Source organism: Denticeps clupeoides, chromosome 14 (genome assembly GCF_900700375.1).
Source record: "Denticeps clupeoides chromosome 14, fDenClu1.1, whole genome shotgun sequence".
NCBI classification, from domain to species: Eukaryota; Metazoa; Chordata; class Actinopteri; order Clupeiformes; family Denticipitidae; genus Denticeps; species Denticeps clupeoides.
The window spans coordinates 2,315,624-2,336,966 of record NC_041720.1 but is presented as its reverse complement, the minus strand read 5'-3'; the positions used below and the strand labels follow the sequence as shown (position 1 = coordinate 2,336,966).

Genomic DNA, 21,343 nt, shown 5'->3' with positions numbered 1-21,343 from the left:
TTTTCATTTGGTAACGGGAACGTTTAACGATTTTCTGTAGTTATGAATTCAACATTGTATTTATTTGTTTTCATTTTTCGTTCTCGTAAACGTCTATCTGACGTGTCTTGTTCGTCTATTCATGCTTTTAATTTATAATAATAATTTTAAAAACCACGGACACAAGCACATTGAAAGAGCTTGGAGTTATAAATACGAAGACTGTTAATTATCCGTTTTCATCATGCTAGGGAATAAGGAAGCAGAATAGTAACCGATGGGTTGAGGGTTCAAATCCCGCCGAGGTGCCACCGAGGTCCTCTTGATCACTGCTCCCCGATCACTCGCATTAACTCAGTTTTCAATAGTAGTTTTTTTGCGTTAACTACGTGAAGTATATATGTTTAGTAAGTGCGCAATCGGCTTTTTAAATAAAAAAAAGCCCTTTACGTTCCGAACGCACCAATCGCGGGGTCCGTCCGAGAAGCAGGACCCGACGCGGCCTCGCTTGGGTAATGTAGTCTTCTTCCGCGCGCACCTCCGTACGTCTCTGTGTCAAACCCCGCCCCCGATAAACTCCAAATCCCACCTACCACCGCGGCACCCCGCGCATGCGCCACAGCGCGCGTCCGGGGTGAGGGGACGCTGTTTTGCTCGCCATATTTTACGAGCGCCGCGGAAGCGACGGCGCAGCCCTTCTCATCCGAACCAATCTGCGAGTCTGCGGCGTCCAGGAGGGACGAGAACCGGCGTGACTAGTAGCCCGGACACTCGGCCGCCTCGGGGTCCGCGTTTGCAGCCGCCGGAGGAGCAGGGACGCCCGCTTTCCGTGGAGGGTTGTAGGAGAAGAAGACCGACGCTCCCCGAAAATGGCCTGTGGGGCGACGCTGAAGCGGACCCTGGATTTCGACCCGCTGATGAGCCCGGCCTCCCCCAAACGGAGACGCTGCGCGCCGATGTCGCCGTCGGCCTCCGCCGCCTCGTCCCCGCAGAAGTACCTGCGCATGGAGCCGTCGCCCTTCGGCGAGGTGTCGTCCCGGCTCACCGCGGGTGAGCGACGCGCCGCTGCTAGCACGCTAACGCCGACAATGGCGCATGTTTCCTCGCCAGGAAACGTCAGTGCCGGGCCGAGCGGACCGGGCGGGACGCCGAACCCGTTCAGAACGGCGGCCGGAGCCGCTGCGGTTTCTTGTGTAGACGCGGCGTCGTTTCGGTGTTTGAACGTGTTGAAATCGGCGCAGGAAAACGCCGACTAGCCAACAAGACCACAGTTCCCACGTCGACAATATTCTGGTGTTGGGTTTTTATTTAGCTTTTTTTATCGGTCCTGTTGGTCCCCTAATTCTGTATCTCAAGTCTTGTTGTGCAGAATTCCAGTCCCACAATGAGATTTCCCAGGATGCGCCGTTTCGGTGTCTGTAGCTTTAAATGCTAATGAGGAGGGGGAGAGGGCGGGGCCAGGAGGAGAGTGTCCTATAGGAGTTGAGCAGGCATTCCCGGAAATGATCTCACCAACATCATTCACCACGATGTTTGTTACAGACATGGAAGTCGTGTGGACGTTCTTCCAGAAAAAATAAAATGAACCCACTGGATCTCCAGAGTCTCACATGATGGAGCTAAAAAATTAATTTGTGCTCGTTTTTACGTCCAAGTGACTGCAACGGTTCACACGATTGGAAGCCATGACGGTCGGTGGAGATGATGTTTTAGGGGAGGTGTGGGAAGTTCTCTGGGCAGAAAAAGCACGAGAAACGAGAAGTAACCTTTCCCCTTATGACGTCATATAGGGGAAAATTCCATACCGCTCTCTGAACGGTGAAGCAGAACGACCTAAACTCTCTTCACGCTGCAGGACCATAGACAGGCTCGGGGAACTCGTATTAATGTTAAATCATCTCACAAAGTCACATTTTCATAATAGGGGACTGTTGGTCTGGTTGGTCACAAATTTATATATATATATATAATATTTTTTCATCTCTTCTCCCACCAGAACAAATCCTGCACAACATCAAGCAGGAGTACAAGCGGATGCAGAAGCGCCGGCACCTGGAGAGCAGCTTCCAGCAGACGGACGGCTGCTGCTCCCTGGAGTCCCAGCATCCGCCCTCCATGCTGGGCGGCTCCCCTCTGCCAGGTAGCGCCGTCTTCGTCTGTCTGCTCTGTGTGGAGGAGGGAAGCTGTGCCGAGAGGTCCTGAGGGCCGAAAATGGCCCCATAGGTTCCACGTCTTGTGTACAGTTATTTCGTGAACGAGACAAAGATAGTCCGCGAACGTTTTGGCAACGAATCGCGTTCTGGTTCGTGCTTCGTGAAATTCCCTTTTTGTTCCTGTCCGCAGGCACGTCTGGTGGCGCGTCCCCTACTAGGAGGGAGCAGCCCCTGTTCACCTTGAGGCAGGTGGGCATGATCTGTGAGCGCCTTCTGAAGGAGCGCGAGGAGAAGGTGCGAGAGGAGTACGACGAAATCCTGACTACGAAGCTGGCAGGTCGGGCCCTCCGCCGCCTCAACCCGCGTTCGGCTCCGTTGGGACTTTTAACGGGAAATTCCTCTTCTTTTCTCCTCCCCCCCCCCAGAACAATACGACGCTTTCGTGAAGTTCACCCATGATCAGTTACTGCGGCGGTTCGGGGAGCAGCCGGCCAGCTGTACGTATCCCGGCGTGGTTCTTATTTTTAATCTTCGTAGTGGTGGTAATATTTGTCTAAATTACTACTTTCGTTTGTTTTTGTTTTTCTGCCCAGATGTTTCCTGAGTACGTGTCCTTTGCACAGACCCGCCCCCTTTCCCCGCCCCCTGTAATTGCTGCGAGCCCTTCCGGGACATGTCGGCGAGCGTCTCTCTCGCGGAGCGCCGACGGGCCTGAAGCTGGACTTGCTAGCGGTGCCATATCCCGCCTGGAGCTCCTCCCGCCAGCTGCGTCTTACCCATCGTTCGCTGTATTCGTAATTTATTAGGCACGTTCTCATGCCTTTTATCGAGTCACCCGGTCCGTTTAAACTTTTTTTTTTTTTTTTTGGTGGGGGGGTGTTGAGAAAAAAAAAACTTCATTTCATTAAAAAAAAAAAAAAAAAAAACTAGACCACCAGTGAGGACCACAGGCCCCTTCTTACGTCTGGTGCTGGACTGTTTTGCCTTTTAAACATTTCTCCCCTCCTCTAACAGTGCGGTCCCAGTCTGGGGGGGGGGGCAGTGGATCGGAATCGGATCCGAATTGGGGCTTTTCCGAGGTTTACTAAAGCGGAGAGAATTGACTGTTTATATATATATATAAATATAAAACCCCGCCCATTTACTTCGGTTTAAAATTGTTTTTTTTTTTTTTTTTTAACCTGATTTTTTAATTTATTTTTATTTCTCTTCCCTCCCTGTACAGTTATATTCCCTGTGTAGTGGGTTTAGTTGGATTTAGTTTGGGAAAAAGTATAAAAAAATAAATGGTTTACATTTATAAAGGAGTGTTTTTTTTGTTTTTTTTTTCTTCCATTTATTAGCATTAAATATCACGGGAGTCGGTTCCTCCGTGTGGACAATTTTCATGTGAACGCAAAGACCAAATGTCACATTTGCGAGTCCGGGCCTGTGTTTAACACCGGCAGCGCGGGTCTGGACCGTTAAGCAGAACATCACGGTCGATCCCAAAAATTTAATCCAAGGAAGACATGAACATTCTGGGCATTACATGGATGGGAAAAACCCACGTAATTCTCTGAAAGTGAAGTGATTGTCATTGTGATATACTGCAGCACAGCACACGGTGAAACGTGTCCTCTGTATTTAACCATCACCCTGAGTGAGCAGTGGGCGGCCGTGACAGGCGCCCGGGGAGCAGTGTGTGGGGACGGTGCTTTGCTCAGTGGCACCTTGGCGGATCTGGATTCGAACCTCGTGATTACGGGGCCGCTTCCTTAACCGCTAGGGCCAATTACTGGCTTGTAAGAAGAGGCCACGTGAAATCCTGGACAGAAGGATCCACCACGATGGAGCAGATCACCTACCTGAGTTCCGCAGCTGCTCACATACAACCGATTGGTTGCCATCCATTAGGCGGTAGAAGGGTAAGGGTAGTGGGTAAGATGCTAAGGGCCAGAAGAGCACAGGTTCAAACCCCACTTACTATTATTGTCATTTACCCTGCGTGTCACCAGGGGGACTGTCCCTGTAAATCGCTCTGGATAATGCCGTAAATGTAATTGGCCTCCTTAACCACCCAATTTGTTTTTTGCTCATTACTCGTTTAACTTCATATAGTGCACTGTATATATTAACTGTGAAATTCACAGATTTTGAAATATTTGGTTTACTGCATTATTATAAGGGGCATCAGAATTAACACGTTAATATTTAACTTAACGCATTAAGAATGCAGCTACTCTCGAGTATGTGGGTGCGGCAGCCAATCGTTGTTTCTCACATGAGCATAAATCCGACCGATTGGCCAAAGTGTTGGGGGGAAATTTGCATGAATGTTACACAATTTGGTGGATGCTAGTGCAGGATGGTAATGCGTTCCGATTTAATTCAACAACGACAGGAGTTCTGATTGACAGGTTTAATGTTAATCTTTTTTTTTTTTTTATCACAATGTTTTATAAGAATGCAATTGATAGGAAAATTAAAAACTCGTTTTTGTCTTGACCCCAACTCCACCTGACACTACGTGAATAAAGTTCAGCTCCAGGGGCGACGACAGTACATACCAATAGGCACATTTCATATTTCTCCCGCTCGAAGGAAGAAAAAGAAAAATATCGCATTAACACTTTATCACAAGTTAGAATACACAAGCTTCCAAATCCGTAAATCACCAGTAACGTAATGGAAACGAAGCAAAACCACTCGTTGCTGATACGCGGTACAGTAGTGTCCAGTTTCTAATAACGGGAAATCCTCAGGGACGGAACGTAAATGAGGCCCGACTCCGCTGTGCAGCGCCCGTTACAATTTTCCCAACGCGCCAGGCCAGGGTCTTTCTCTCTGGACAAAAAAAATTATAATAATAAAATAAAAACCCATAATTTTTTTTTTTTTTTTTTTTGTGGAAGAACTGAAAACTGCATTTGGACTTGAGGTCCAGATCTGAAGAACCCTGGTCTAGATTACAGCAAGAGACATAAAACAAACAAAAAAAAAAAAAACCTGGACTGAAATTTGACCGTCTTTCTCTACCATAGAGGGTGGTCCTTATTCTGGAAACACTGATTTTGTGCGCAAATATCACGTGACGGGACTGTTTTAAAAGACTCATGATCTCGAGCCCCCTACACACACACACACACACACACACACGACCGCCAAGTCCATCACAAATACTCCACGTCCGAAGATAAATCACCATGGCTTGTCTTCCAAGTACCTCTGGAGTTAAAATGTCTACTTTACCATAACGTACCCGAGAATCGAGCAGCACACAAGATAAAGAGGAAAAAAAAAAGTGCCATCTGTATACATTCATTGCATAGCAGGGCTTCAGCAGGTTGGGCGACGCCTACACCCTCACTGGCTTCACTGGCCCGTTGGCAGCGGCCGCCCGGGGTCACTGGCTTGGTCCTGTGCGGCGCCGGGCCCAGTAGTCGCCGTAGGCCTGCTGGAACATGTTCTCGCAGCTGATCCGGGCGTTGAGGCGGGAGCAGATGAGGAACGAGCCGCCCATCTTGCGGTGGAGGGAGTAGGTCTCCTCGGGGGGCGGGGTCAGGCGCTGCTTCAGCATCACCGGGATCAGGTTGTGGATGCGCTCCGTCGTGCTCTGCGAGCCGAAGTCGAAGGGCTCTTCTGACGCGAAGGCCTCGCCGAGGATCATGACCGCGTCAACGTGCGCATTCTCCATCATCTGGGGAAAGAGCACAAATGTCACGCCAATTACTGCCAGATTTAACGTTGCAATAATTTCTCCCTCCTTGGACAGAATATTTTAATATCGGAATCACCCTGCCTGTACACAATCACATTTAATGTCATGTTATACAAGTCATAATGCCATAAACTGTAATAAAACGTCCAAGTGTGGCCACGATGAAATCCCGGCAGTCGTTTTCGGGCATAATAACCATCGGCGCTTCTCACCTTTGATTCGTAGCCAGTGAGGAACTTCATTTCAATGGATTTCTTTAACACTCCTTCCCTGTCTCCATCTGCGGCAGCTTTAATAACCTGTAACGCGGGTTATAATCCATAATTACAGTGTAGTTACGACCTGAGGCTAACTACGCAATTAAAAAAAAAAACTTATTTCACCTCGATATAAACATCGGTGAAGCTCTCATCAAACCCACGTGTGGCACCAAAGTCCAATAGCGCCACCTAGAGAGAGAAATGGAAACCGGCGGTATTTATCTAGCGATCCCGGGACGTGACAGAAGAACATTAATTTTAATGACGTGCTCATGACCGTAATGTACTGGTCGGGAGGGTCCGGAGTCTCACCCGGTGTGTCTGCGGATCGTAGAAGAAGTTGGACCAGTTGGGATCCGTCTGCATGTACCGAAACTCGAACAGCTCCCTCAGACACAGGACCAGGATGTTCTCACAGATCTGAGGAACCAGGCGACGTGCGCATGTGATTTACGTCTGACCACCAGGTGGCGGCCCGGGGCCGTTGAAAGCCTGGGCGGCGAGCATGTCTATTTTTGGTAAAGGTATGCCCACGGTTCCCTTCATTTGAGAGGCGGTGAGGTGACGCTTACCTCGTTCTTGAGGTCCTGGGTCAGCTCGTCAGCCTTGTCGAGGGGGAAGCCGGGCACCAGCTCGGTGGTGAGGACGTGCTGGCTGCTGAGCTCGTCGATCACGTTCGGCACGTAGAAGAACGGGTGGTCCTTCAGCAGCTCCCTGCGAAGTGGCAAAACCGCAGGTCAGAGGTCACAGTGAACCAGCACGTTGGTAAACCGAGCAGCTCTTGCTGGCTGCGAGTAACAGCACACCATACTGTGGACGCGCTGGACAAATTAACCACGTCTCTGACAAGAAAAAGACTCGAGTAAAGACTCATGTATGCTCAACATTAAAGACGCATACGTGTCTAGCGCGAAAAGTTCAAGAGCCAAAAAAAAAAAAAAAAAAAAAAACACATAAAAACAAAACTGAAAAAACGGAAATTATTTTTTTAAATTCAAATTCATAAATTGAAAAATGTTTTGCTTTAGCGACCGTTACAGACCACAGTATTGCAAATATTGCGAGTATACAATGAACCAATAAAAGTGAACACAAAACTACCAGGATTTGAAGTTTCAGCTTTCTTTCCCTCCATATTTATTTTCTTTATGCAGAACAGTGAAAGTACATCGTTTGACTTTGAAACGTTCCTGAAAAGTGAACTTTCGAGCCAGTCAGAGATAAAAGGTCACATTCAACATTCCTAAACGTTCACAAGCCCAAGACGTGGCGACGGGGTGGTCGGGGTTCCAGAGCGGCTATATTTAAAACCTGGCAACGTGCACATAGCGGGCGTTGGCGCAGGGTCACCGAAACTCGAGAGCGCTGGCTTCCTTCGCGCCGAGGTCGCTCGGGACGGCGTAATGTTTACCCGCGCCCGGCACCTTCTCCCGCGGTGCCGTGCGCCGGCCCTCACCTGAATTTCTTGCAGCACTGCGCCTCCCTTATGTAATCGCACTCCAGCGCCAGCTCTCGCCGCATCACTTCGATCAGATGCTCCGGGAACAGGCCTGCGGCAGACATGCAGGAAGGTGATGGTGTTACAGTCGCCATTTCATAACAACTAAAGCCCAGTGTAATGTACAGTGTGGGTCATTTATATGGATACACCTTAATAAAATGGGAATGGTTGGTGACATTGAACACATTTTATAAGTGGTCAGAAACTTGTAAATAACTCATGAAAGAATAAAGTTACGTTAAAACCAAGCACACCACTGTTCTTCTTGTGAAATTACCAATAAATTTGATGTCACATGACCCTCTTCCTATTGAAAAAAAACAAAACTTGGATCCAAGATGGCCACTATGGTCACCACCCATCTTGAAAAGTTTGCCCCCTCACATATACTAATGTGCCACAAACAGGACGTTAATATCACCAACCATTCCCATTTTATTAAGGTGTATCCATAAAAAAGGCCCACCCTGTAGAATACACAGCTGGGAGTGTCAAAATTCCCCTAGTGTTTATTGATATTTTTATGCATAATAGTATTTTTAAAGCATTTGTTTTCTGTTTTCAGTTCTACTGTTACTTGGTTATGTTTGAACTTCTCGTGCAATTACTTGATTTTTTTAAAATCCCGATTCACAGTGCCACATGGCACTGTTTGATCGGAGCTCGGCTTCCTGTGAAACCGGCCGCCGGCCCCAGGCTCCGCCCACCGGTCCAATTTAGCAGCACGGCTGGTATTTTAAGGTGAACTTTCGCTGGATGAAGAGTGAAATGTCATTGTCGAGAAGGGTCTGCGCGCCATGCGAGCGCTTGGCAGCGAATCTCCATTTCGAGGACGAGGTGCTGATAAACGAGAGCGCGCTAAATCCAGACTGACAGAAAATAGGCTCAAAGTCCTACAGTCCTGGTTCAGCATGTTACTGGCAGCATCTCGTGAAATACTTACAGAAATTAAAAGGCATTATGCATCTGTATAGAACTATACCCGTATTTTTGTAGACACAAATTTCCTGCTTTTAATTCTGACGATTTGTGAATTTTTGAAAATTTTATTATACAACAAGAAAAAGGAAAAGGATTAATAAAAAAAAAAATTAAAAAAAAAGGATTAAACCTCTGGATGGGCCAGGATTTTTTCCTATATTTGCTTAATTACCTGATTTTTTAATAATCCATGTTAGTTTGATAATGGGACAAATTAAAGCTGTGTTTTAACCCCGACACACATCTCTGCACCTCACTGAGGAAAAAGGGGTCAAAAAAGGTCACGAAAACTCGGATGTTTGTGTCGTGTGGCATGCCACAGGTCACACGGCTCAGAATCCGGCTGGACTCATTTAGAACAGAAGGAGCTTGGTTTACGCGCGACTGGACGGAGAGCGGCTGCAGGTCGCGCGAGGGTGAAATCGGGGTGAGGCGGTCACCTTCGGGCAGCGCGTTGCTCATGCTGAGGACGGTCATCAGGTTGTTCACGTCACTGTTGATGCTCTGGGCCACTCCAGGGTACTGGAACACCAAGCGACAGACAGAGAGACAAAACGTGAACGCGGGCGAGAAGTAGCGGAGGAGACCTGCCGCAATTTGGTAGTAGTAATTTGGTGGTGGTAGTAGCATAGCGGGTAACACACTCGCCTGTGAACCAGAAGACCCAGGTTCAAACCCCACTTAATACCATCGTGTCCCTGAGCAGGACACTTAACCCTGAGTGTCTCCAGGGGGGACTGGACCTTATCAGGGCTCTTAGTTTGTAAACTCAATATTCTATAGAAATCGAACGAGAATTGCTGGTGTCTTCCTCTTGTAAGTCGCTTTGGATAAAAGCGTCTGCTAAATAAAGTAAAGACTGTCCCCGTAACTACTGATTGTAAGTCTGGATAAGGACGTCTGATAAATGCCGTAAATGTGAATGTGCGTTACATCACATTATGTTTTTTTGAATGCTTCGGTGAGATGAGCGTTAAGGACGTCTGAACCAGCTGTTTTTCTGGCGCTTGTGGCATCAGGTGGACGGAGACAGTTTGTCAAAGCATCCAAGCAACGTCATTATGGTATAACCGATTACGCTTACGCGAGTTTATTGCTCGTAACACCACGTTCTGGATATCTTTATTTTACGGTAGTTCCATCCTGTTGGTTTACTTTATTCGCGTGTATGACCAGTGAGCGATAAATGCAGGACTTTTACACAGTATATTCAACAGAATATAGAACCACTGCATTATAAGTGAATATAAGTGTTTAACGTTGCATATAATTTATTTACAAAAAAAAAGTAGATTATTTTAAAATAAAGAAGGTTTGCAGTTAAATAAAAAGACCAATAAACGGGTTTGTGGACATTAAACATGTAACAAATAGTCTAGACTGCAGAGATATCGACTAACCTGAATCTTCATGGCCACCTCCCTGCCGTCCTTCATCCTGGCTAAATGCACCTGTCCAATGGAGGCTGCAGCAAAGGGACGCTCCTCGAAAGACTCCAACTTGTCCCTCCAGTTGGGTCCGAGGTCGCTGTACAGGGCTTTCTATGAAAAAACAGAAGAATTAAAACCCACCCGCCACGTGAAGCTGCTGCAGAGCCAGCAGAGCCGGGGCCAGACGTACCATCATTTGCTTGATGGGCATGAAGTCCGCACTCTGCCGCACGCGCTCGAAGATCTTAGCCAGCTGAGGGTTGATGAAGGCATCATCTGGAACGAGACCAATAAATAAAATACATTTACCATAAGTCTATTGAACTTTGGGACAGTTTACTACGATATTTTTCAACAGAATCAGCAATAATAGCAGATTGTTAACAGTTTATTGTTAATTTATTGTGTTTGATAAGAACAAGGTTAGTTTATCAGACGAGTAGTAATGAGGAAAAACAAGGTCATCTCTGGACGGGGACTGTGGCGGCCCAAAGCGACCCCTTTCGCTGGAAAGGAAATCAGAACCTGCTGACAGGAGGGACGACGGACAATGAATGTGAGCGACCGGCAGCGTCCGGCCCCATAAGCACCCCGCTGTCCGGTTAACGTCCTGCTAATCAACTCGTTTCAGCGGAATTCTGCCCACAAAAACCCTTCACTTACACTTTTAACACACGGGTTTTCATGACGACGTCTGGGTCTGTGCTGCAATGATCCTCGATGGAAAGTTGCATATCCAGGTCCTTTTTCCTTGTATGTCATCGTACATATTGTATATATACGGCATAAATATGGGCGGAGACCGCTGAAATTGCCGTTTCCTGCACACTAAAGATAAAGCGTGCTACGACAGGCATGGCACCCGGTAATCCCGTCACACATTTGAAGGAAAAGGTCACGGTATCTTATTTGGAGCGCTGTTCAGGGCCACATCTGTGGTTGTCCCTCCAGTGCATCCCGCATGGCAGGCGTGGTCTGACGGGGGACGGGGGGGGGGACTCCGTTGTGCTTTGTCATGCTGACGATTGCACAACGCGAACTGGAGACCCCAACAGAGGCATTATCCAAAGGCGAACTACATACGACCCCGTCGATAACACAAATTCATCCAGGGGTCACGCCGGCCATGCGAACACCCATATCCGACGCGTATTTACCCCGGCCCTCCGCCTCCTGAAACATATCAATGTGACGAAATCCATCGAATTTCGAAATCCACGATGTGGATGAAAAAAAAAATAATAATAATAATTTCTACGTTTCGGTGGCGAAAATGTTCCGACAAAAGTTCACGGACTCACAGGGCATTTAATAATAAACGCCGCGAGCGAGGCCAGAAACGACGACTCGGAGGCAGATGCGCCCCGCCCCACTTCACATTCCGACCACGTTCCCCCCGACAATAGATCAAGTTCAAAGCCACTTGAGACGGTTTCATTTACAACCATTTTAATGCCATTTAAATTCTCCAACTCAAATAACGTTTTAGTGCTGTGATCCAGCAGCTTTACACTCTCAAAATGAAGGTTATGAGCGCATTTATAACTTTAATCCTGTGCATGCCCCTTTCTGCATTGACATGCACTCTGAAATAAGAAAACATGAAGGAATATAAAATATGAGTACCTTTGTCCAGCACTGAGAACGATTACCTTGATGGGTGACATTCATAACCGACATACAGTACGGGCCAAAAGTCTGGACACACCTTCTCATTCAACGTGTTTTCTTTATTTTCATGACATTTACGTTGGTAGATTCTCACTGAAGGCATCAAAACTATGAATGAACACATGTGGAGTTATGTACTTAACACAACATGGAGACCTGACCTCCACAGTCACCCGACCTGAACCCAATCCAGATGGTTTGGGGTGAGCTGGACCAACAAGTGCTAAACACCTCTGGGAACTCCTTCAAGACTGTTGGAGAAGCATTTCAGGTGACGACCTCTTGAAGCTCATCGAGAGAATGCCAAGAGTGTGTAAAGCAGTAATCAGAGCAAAGAAACTAGAATATAAAACATGTTTTCACTTATTTCACCTTTTTTTGTTAAGTACAGAACTCCACATGTGTTCATTCATAGTTTTGGTGCCTTCAGTGAGAATCTACCAACGTAAATGGTCATGAAGATAAAGAAAACACATTGAATGAGAAGGTGTCCAAACATTAATAATTAAAAAACACAATAAAACAACACTGTTGAAATTAGAATATTAAATGTTGCAGTGACAGTGTGGCTTCGAAAGGGGGAATGCTGGGTAAAACAAGCCGAGTCAGCCTGGCAGAAGGGTATCGGGCGTCTCTTACCTTGAATGCTGAGCATCTGTCCCAGCTTGAGGGCGGCTCCACGCACCTTGCAGAGGGTTCTGACGATCCGCTCGGCATTAGCCTCGGACAAGAAGGGGCTGGAGTCCAGAACTGATTTCTTCTCTCCTGAAGTGGAAGGAACATTTCCGTTATCTTATCTACGTCGATCACCACATTCATGCCAACCTTCACCATGTGACCCAAACTCATTTACATTTACAGCATTTACCAGACGCCCTTACAATCAATATTTACAGGGACACTCAGGGTTAAGTGTCTTGCTCAGGGATTCAATGGTAGTAAGTGGGGTTTGAACCTGGGTCTCCTGGTTACCCGCTAGGCTACTACCACCCATTTTTCCCTTTTAAATTTTTCAAGTATCAAATAAGGTACACTTTCTTCCATTAATATTTAAACAAATAATATACAAGTGAAAATGAACGAAAATTAAGTTTCAATTAAGGTTCTCCATTGAAATTCTGCGCAGTATCTGTATATTGTACAATACCATTATTCTCACAGTCCAACATCCACTACTCATTACACGTTTATCATTAATGTATGTATGTGTGTGTGTGTAATATATATGTATGTATGTATGTATGTATAAAATGATAATCTCAAACAGAGATTATGCCTTCTAAGGGGTCGTGCTTTCAGTAAAACTGTATAGCATGAGGGGCTGTAGGGACACAGCGTCCCCAAAAATGTTCCAGCTCACTCATAATTCACTGTAAATGCATAATACGGCCATTAGAGTTCCAGCGCAATGTTTTATCCAGTCTTGCGGAAAGCATTCAATGAATTCTGTCATTTTTCCGTATGTATCTCATATTTAGAGTATACATGTCCAAACCTCCGCGGTTCTATGTTTCTACCGCCAGCATAATGAAGTGTTGGAGAGTTTAACAGAACCACTCCATAAATGCACAATCTGCAACCAGTACAACCTGTACTCATATCTGCACACACACACACACACCACACACACACACACATAAAAAAAGAACAGTCCTACCATTTTTACCGTTTTTGTCTTCAGGCCTCAGACTCTTCTTGGCCACTTCAGCCAGCGCACCGATACCAAGACCCACAGCAAGGCCTGCGGAGGTAAAGAGTTAATGTTCCTAACACACACACACACAAAAATACAGGACAGCAGAGCGGTCACGTCAGTTCATATCTACACAAACACGTGCCATAAATTCTACATGGAATAGACACTGAACTCAAGATCTCAAAAAAAAAAAAAAAAATACAATTATTATTACGGAGGATAAGATGATAAACAAAAAACAGCAACCTAGACATGATTTGTCTTCTGCTGAGGAAGGGGAAAAAAAAAAAAAAAAAACGACACCAGGGCAGCGCTGGTTCTTCCGCCACCACAGTATTACGTAAGAGCGGCACTTACGTAACCCTCCGGTCTTTATTACAGCCGCACAAGCGATTTTGTTTATTCATGTCTTTCAACGCGAGCCAAAAAAACATCATTTCGGCCCCAGTGCTGGAGGATTGTGGGTCAGTCTGAGGCAATAACTGAACGACCAGAGGGGCTGCTGGTCATAAACAGAGAATTACCAGCTCACACAGGCATAGATCATTAACTTAACACTTCATCAGAGCCCAGGCACTTTTGGCACTAATGCAGAGTCAAAGCGTTCATTGTCATTTGTACAGTTGAACTTAAGTTTTCCTTTTTTGGAAATTCAATAATAATAATAATAATAATAAAAAACTAGAGAATGTCGACATATGAGAGCAAAGTGAGCCGCAGGGGCCGTCACGACCCGTGTAATTAAAACAAACGTTGCCCCGCCGCCGAGCCGCTATCGGAACACCTCGCACCTGCCCAGCGTCTGACCTTCGCCGCCGATCTCGCCCGCGGCCGCACGGCCAAGTATGGACAAAAGCGGGCGCGCCGCGCAGCCACCCACTCGGGTTACAGGGACACGTGGCGAGGGAGGGGGGGGGTTGACATGTCGGGGCCGGGCGGCGAGCTTCCAGAACATCGGCGGAGGACGCAGATCCGGTGACGGAACACTTGTTCTGTCTTATTACGTCCTGTCCCAATCCTGCACGTTCATACTCGCATGTCAGTGTTTATTTGAATGCGGGGCAGAAGTTTACAGTTTCGCCTACAGCGGTCGCCTAGCGGTGAAGGAAGCGGCCCCGTAAATCAGAAGGTTGCCGGTTCGAATCCTGATCCGTCCCCACACACTGCTCCCCGGGCGCCTGTCATGGCTGCCCACTGCTCACTCAGGGTGCTGGGTTAAATGCAGAGGACAAATTTCACTGTGTGCACCGTGTGCTGTGCTGCAAATGACAATCACTTCACTTCATCACTTTTCCCTCTTTTTAAATCGTTGTGCATTTAGGCAATATTGACTTGTAAATGATTAACTAAGAATCTGGTTAACAAAGTTCTTTATTTGAAGCACAATTCTACAAGAAAGGTAACTAACTGAAGATGTGACGTGATGAAGGCGAGATGTAAGTGCTGGTCAGGTGACAATAACTATAAAGAAATAGATTATTAACAGATTATATACGGAATATTGTTGATGAATAAAAACGATGCTAAATATGGTTTACAACACACTAATTATACACGATATACATTGCGGTTTCTGTTCCTGGCTGCACAGATGACATCACTTCCGCAACCCACAATGGCGGAATTAATACGATTTCTGGACACTTCTCGTGGGTGAGCAGATGGCTGGGCTAAAAGAAAAATGTTGTTTTTGTCTATTCGACTGGGTACTTGTACTAAATTAACTGGGTTAAACTCAATTACAAACATAATAAAATACAATTTTCATTGACTAAAATGATCAGACTTGGCCAGACTAAAGACTAAAATGAAGATGGACGTGACTAAAATGACAAATTTATCGCACACTATAGCCCTGAAATGGGGGCACCTTATGGCGTGGACCTCGAAGACAAACAAAGTGTTTAAGAATTTCCAGCCCTTTGACCCATTACTCTCCAGTGACCCCAAACAACATGGAAGCCATTATCAAGATCGAACATAATCTGCATTAGTATAAAGCCATTTGAAATATACAATATAGTGCAACGCAGTCAAATAATAATTCTAGATACTGAAGCTGAGGTTGCATGAATTGGAGTCCAGAATGGGATTCGAAAGGAGAAAATAACAGACTTGCTTCCCCGAGGAAAACCTCATCCCCAGTTCTCCCAGGACCGCCCACCATCCAGCCAACGGACCTTTACACGAGGCCGCGGCTACGGCGCTCTCTCTCTCTCTCTGCGCGTAAATAAAGAGCCGCCGCGAGATGGGCGAACCGGTGACTCACGTTGTTCCGAGAAGTTTAAGACGGCCCGCGTAATCTGACGCGCGGATTAGCGGCGAGGCCTCAATCGTAGCGAACAGGCCGGGCCGCGGATTAGCTCCCTCGGACGCGTGGCCGGAGCCAGACCTGCACGCAAAAGTAAAGGCCGTGGCGCAGCAGACCCCCGAAAAACGTTTTCGACCCCCCCGCTGAAGACAAAACGTAGAAAACCGAACGACGCCCTAAACCACAATTCAACAGTTCGATGCATAATATTAACGAGATCGAGTTCAAAACCAAAAACCCATATTTCAGTAATGGCAGAAACAACCTAAACGTTTATTTTAAATGGTAAAACTTTCCATTCCCCCCCCCCCCCTAATTGTATACATTTTAATAATGAAAGAACTTTGGCTGAAACAATGCTTTGTTTATTTTTTACAGGACGATTGTGAAAAGAAAATCTTATTGTTCGTGTTTTTTTTTGCTTAAGTTCCGCAACTTACCTCCGAAATTTGCCAGTCTTCCCAGGCGCGTGACAGGAACTTTCCGCTCTCTCGCCCTCTCACTGAGCTGGAACACAGAAAAGGTGGATCACGCCCGCTGCACCACAGGTCGGACGGGAATACGTTAATGTTGCATGACTTGTAGACTTCATTCTGTGGCATAAGGAGACTTCATTTCCGCCCTATAGGACATTTAAGGACGTTGATGACAAGATTCTAAAGAGAGACCTGCACACATGTAGCTGCAGGAGGAACAGATTTGGACCGTTTGTTCGAAGGCTAAAGAAGGAAGCTCCATTAATATCTGGTTAGTCATGGAGGGAGGGACGTACCATTTGTTTGTGCGGTTTGGACTCTGTCCTTTTGGCCTCCCTGGCTTTCTGGATGTCCTCTGCGGTGAGCCCACCCACAGAGGAATGGTCCTGGTGATAGGAACGGACCGGCCAAGAGAACTGCCTGCCGGGGTCTCGGTAGCCTTCGAACAGCCGGGACCTCCCGGGAGGCTGGGTCCCGGCCCCACCCACACCCATCCCAGCATGCCCCAGAGACTCTTCGGCCTTGGGGTCCACGCCACCGTGCTCGGAGTCCTCGAGGCTCGCGTCCGTGCCAGTGAAGTCGTACTTAGAGTCCATTTCAACGTCAAAGTCCTGGGCGTTCTGCTGCTGGCCACCAAACTCCTAGAAATCAAGCACACCCCCCCAAAAAAAACACAACAAAAAGTTAATATTCATGCATGTGCATGGTGCTGATACTCATGCTGGCCCTTTAATCGCGTCTGAAGCCTGAGCAACCATCGATGGAACCCCCCTGAAATGTCCCATGAGGAGATCTGAATGGAGAGCGAACTAATCTGCTGTCGGGGTCACCAGGCACAAACAGCAGGTGCAACCGGACACCCCAAACCCACAGAAAACATGAAGACAAAGGCTTGTGACATCAAGAGAGAATAAAATGTCACTTTTCAGACACGGTAAGTGGGGTTTGAACCTGCGACTTCGGGCTCTTCTGGTTCAGAGGCGAGTGTGTTGCTGCTACCAGAAGAAACACAGCAAACAGGAGCGAGAGCAACAACACTCATCTTCGGCATGCGATGCAGACGGCTTCCAACACTGGCGCGGGTTCAAACCTGTATCTGGGGTCAGTACGAGTTTATGGTGCTTATATAACTGTAAAACGGTACGGAAAATGTCCACATTCACGTCGTACGCATGTTTTAAATGCATAAACGAGCATGAATGATAGAGCACAACGCAGTTTGGGGAGCTGCATGCGTGCACGAAGGCCACGCTTCAAACCTGGTCTTATCACGGACCACACAGGAATCTCAGAACGGCATTTTGGCCTGTGGATGACCCCACTTTCCTGGTAAACCACGATGTCCAAAGCCAAAACGTCCCCGACGATAATCATGCAGCTATGTTTTTGAATGGCGGTTTTGTATTTTGACCCACCTGCATCTTCTGCATGGCAGCACTGAGGCCCTGCTCGGCGGTCATCTGCATGGCCTGGGCCACGCCCTGAGCCCCACCGCCGCCGCGCAGGGCGCTGGCCTGAGTCTGGACCATGGCCTGGCTCAGCTTGGCCAACCCTCGCATCAGCATCTTCACATCGGCTGCCATGACAGCTCTGCTTCTCACCTGTGGGGAAGAGACGAGTGAGGTAAAGGTCAGAGGTCGGGGACGGGGCACGCACGAAGCGACCCGGCCTCGGAAACACGGATGCCGACGGCCTGAAGCCGCTGCAGCGGCAGGGTCACCACGGATCTAAAGTGAGCCCTGGCAATGGCCAGACCGACACAGCTGCTGTCACGCCTCGCCCCTGCCAAGACATTCCCGCAAAGGTCAAGCGTGTTTTCCTGGCGAGCGGCGAGACGTCCAGAAAACTACTCACAAGCCACGCCCACTGCCCCGCCCACTACCCCCGGCAACTTCCTTGCATTATTGTTTACGAGATTTCCCTGCAAAGTGTGTGTTGGCCATCACGAACTCGCCATTCACTCCGACCTGCACAGAACAGTAAAAGAAAAGCGTGCGTACGTTATTCCAACAATTCGGACGTGATGCGAACGGAGCTCCTCGGGCCCGTTCCTCGCTCAGGATCAAAAAAGTGATCACAAAGCGGAAATTCTTCGGCCGCAAACCAAGCACTGAACGCGCAAGTGAAGACGCGTTGTAGGAAGCAATTCTGTATAGTACATTTTATAATCATTTGAGAGTTTCTGAAACGTATTAATTTACCACCAATTGTCAAAATGGCAGGTGAGGAAATTAAAAATAACATCATCTGTGAATATCAGTCAAACATTATTATTTATATTGCACGTTTTAACAACCTAGCTTGACCAAAGTGCTTCACAGAATTAAGGGGGCTAAATAGAAACCGACTTTAGATTAAATAAATAAAACTGAAATATGACACCTTTAAATGCCAAATGTCACCAGAAATAGATGTGTCTTAAGTTTCGGCTACAAAGCTTATTATGACAATAATAAATGTCAGAGACCACCGGCCATTAGAGGGACGAGTACCACAGTTGGAGAACCGAGGCACTGAGGAAATTAACTTAGTATGACGTACAAACAAAGAAGACATTTTCCCAGTCCCAGCATGATATATATTCATTATATCGGAACATGCCGACAACTTTCTTTTTATTGCAGACGGAGAAGTGAACGCACGCGCGCGCACACACACACACACACACACACAGAGAGAGAGAGAGAAGGAGAGAGAGAGAGACTTCCCTGGTCCAGACAAATCTCCCTAGCCGATTTGCAGGCTTGGACAGGAATAATCCCACCTTCTGTATCCTCCAGCTCCGGCACGGACAACCTCTGCTGCCTCAGGACGAATGAGAACGCGGAGCGGGCGGCCAGCGGAGCGCGTTTCTGTGCGTACGTCATCCCAGTTGGGCGTTGCCAGATCACTGACGCGTTCGCGTCACGTGACCTGAATAAGGGAGGCCGTGTTCATGCAGACCTCGCATGAGCGTATTGCTTCACTACGAATTATCCACAGATTTGTTATATGAGTTTATGGCAATAAATGAAGCTGTACTGGTTTCATTTTATTCAGTTTTGGCATTTTGTTTAATGGAGCTCATTATTAGGTCATATCAGCCAGCGCTACTTTAACAATGCTTTTCCTCTTTAGCAGAACTTCACGCCGCCAAGCAATAAAAATAAAAAAAACGACTTGGCTGCCATCGTCACCGCATCGAGAGAAACTGCATGCTCGCCAAACTACGTTAATGTCTTCATTTGCAGAGGGGCGTGGCAGCCGCACAACCTGAAGGGCACCATCGCAGGGTGCGAACTTCAGTGCTACGGCCTTATGCTGCATCAACATGGAGAAAAAATTACGCACACATCTGATTTTTCAAATAATTACGCAACCAAGGCGTGTTTGTGTTTCTTGTTTCCAAGGTGACCACATGATGCACACTCTCTTTATTTTGCTCCTCAGTCTCCAGAAAGGAGGCGAGCCGGACGTCTCCGAAAGGTCGGTGGCCCGCCGGGGTTGGGGGGGTCATGCGTCAGCGTTGATGGCTGAGGGTGGGGCGCAGGGTGGTAGTAGCCTAGCAGGTAACACACTCGCCTATGAACCAGAAGACCCAGGTTCAAACCCCACTTACTACCATTGTGTCCCTGAGCAAGACACTAAACCCTGAGTGTCTCGGGCTGTCCCTGTCTTTACTGATTGTAAGTCGCTCTGGATAAGGGCGTCTGGTAAATGCTGTAAATGTACAATTTACACACGCCTCCGTGCAGGCGGGGTCAAAAACAGTTATGGGGCAATAAGCCAATCATAGGAAACGGCGCAACGAAACGCCCCCTCCCTTCCTTCCCTTTCCTGTTTAGAGAGAATCAACAGATTAAGACACGTGGTTCCATATCTGTCCATATCGGTGGGGGCTGTTATTACAGCTCACACGCACACCAAAAAAAAACTGCAGAAAAAAGGTGTCAAGGGCATTACGAGCACACTTTGCCCTTCCTGCAAATCACAGAAAAATACAACTTGAGCGAGGAGCAATTGCAAAAACGTCCAGACGGAGAACGAACGGATATGCGCGTGACGAAACGCCGCGCTGATTATTCGATAAGACGCATTGATTTATCGGATCGGGATTGGATTACTCTTTTTCCTGCTTTGAGGCGGGTGGCGCGACCTACGTGGCGAACGTCACGGCGTTCCCGCAATGAATGGGTCGCCCGCGAACCCGCCGCGGCCCACTTCAGACTCGACCGGACCGCAAATAAAAAGTCGCCCCGCGGCGTGACTGCCAAGCCCGACTCGAGGGTTGTGTGCGCCACACGGGCTGCTAGCTGGCTAACTCCGGCTAGCACCAGGCCAGGGTGAGCGCGTCTGTTCGCAGAAAATTGACGCCTTTTATATATATATATATATATTTATAACAACGATTATTTTTTTAATTGTTATTATTATTCTCTCACCCGCGGAATTAGCAGAGGGCCGGACTCGCTGCAGCACGCCGCTCCGTTTCCCTCAGTCTCCGTCCTGCACCATGAGGTCAGGGGCTGTTTACCAACTTCAGCCTGTGATTGCCGGACCCGCCCTCAAACGCTCCCCATTGGCTGGATTGGCCGAGGGCGGCGGCAAATCCCTCGGCGCTGATTGGACGTACCGATATCGTCTCCAAGCGTTCGGCCAATGAAAAGTCGAGTGTGGCCTGGCATGGAAAAGGGAAGTCATTTTGGGAACTCGGCTTGCTGTTTCGATGCTGCTGTTACCATTACTGTAACTATTAACTGTTAATAAAAATATGGTCATATAAACCATTTATATGGCGCACAGAGATGACGTTCCACACAACACGACATAATACTAAGTAACTAAACATACTAATTTCGTGTATGTTATTCTTAAAGAAATATTAAATAAATAAATACAAGATATTCTGGAGACACATATTTCAAATATTTCAGCCTGAGCAATCCAAACAACGCATATTTTCAATTTCAGATTTGGGTTAATAAGATCGCACCGAAATGGGTGAAATGTGTGCGTCACTGGCAACGTCACTGTTCAGAAAAATTGAATGCAGCTTCTTATTATAAACTTGAAATAAACTTAATTTTTTTTTTTTAATATGTGCACATTCTGTTTTTTTAATGATATGAAATTAAAGTGACCCGGGATCAGCACTACTAGCTATTAACAACAGGTGGTGCAATAGGCGCGCCAAAAAAGTGGAGAA

At 47.2% G+C, this 21,343-nt stretch overlaps 2 protein-coding genes across 4 annotated transcripts; one reads left to right on the top strand and one right to left on the bottom strand.

Moving 5' to 3' along the window:
* The first annotated feature begins 604 nt into the window (after positions 1–604).
* Positions 605–3,436, top strand: akirin2 (akirin 2). Its single transcript, XM_028953215.1, has 5 exons — positions 605–1,029; positions 1,976–2,119; positions 2,323–2,469; positions 2,558–2,629; positions 2,726–3,436. The coding sequence occupies exons 1-5, from the start codon at positions 849–851 to the stop codon at positions 2,734–2,736; spliced, it is 555 nt and encodes a 184-aa protein (XP_028809048.1). The 5' UTR covers positions 605–848; the 3' UTR covers positions 2,737–3,436.
* Positions 3,437–4,518: 1,082 nt separating this feature from the next.
* coq8aa (coenzyme Q8A, genome duplicate a) lies at positions 4,519–20,694 on the bottom strand. 3 transcript variants are annotated; one of them, XM_028953245.1, is made up of 15 exons: positions 20,580–20,694; positions 17,574–17,759; positions 16,455–16,799; positions 16,123–16,189; positions 13,333–13,416; positions 12,315–12,440; positions 10,195–10,280; positions 9,975–10,115; positions 9,015–9,096; positions 7,549–7,642; positions 6,665–6,806; positions 6,405–6,512; positions 6,216–6,281; positions 6,045–6,131; positions 4,519–5,811 (listed from the first exon to the last, which is right to left on the bottom strand). In XM_028953245.1, the coding sequence occupies exons 2-15, from the start codon at positions 17,739–17,741 to the stop codon at positions 5,518–5,520; spliced, it is 1,890 nt and encodes a 629-aa protein (XP_028809078.1). In that variant the 5' UTR covers positions 17,742–17,759; positions 20,580–20,694; the 3' UTR covers positions 4,519–5,517. The 3 variants fall into 3 exon arrangements, with proteins under 3 accessions (XP_028809078.1, XP_028809077.1, XP_028809076.1); XM_028953244.1 differs by lacking the exon at positions 20,580–20,694 and adding an exon at positions 18,867–19,325 and having other exon boundaries at positions 13,342–13,416; XM_028953243.1 differs by lacking the exon at positions 20,580–20,694 and adding an exon at positions 18,867–19,282.
* Positions 20,695–21,343: the final 649 nt, after the last annotated feature.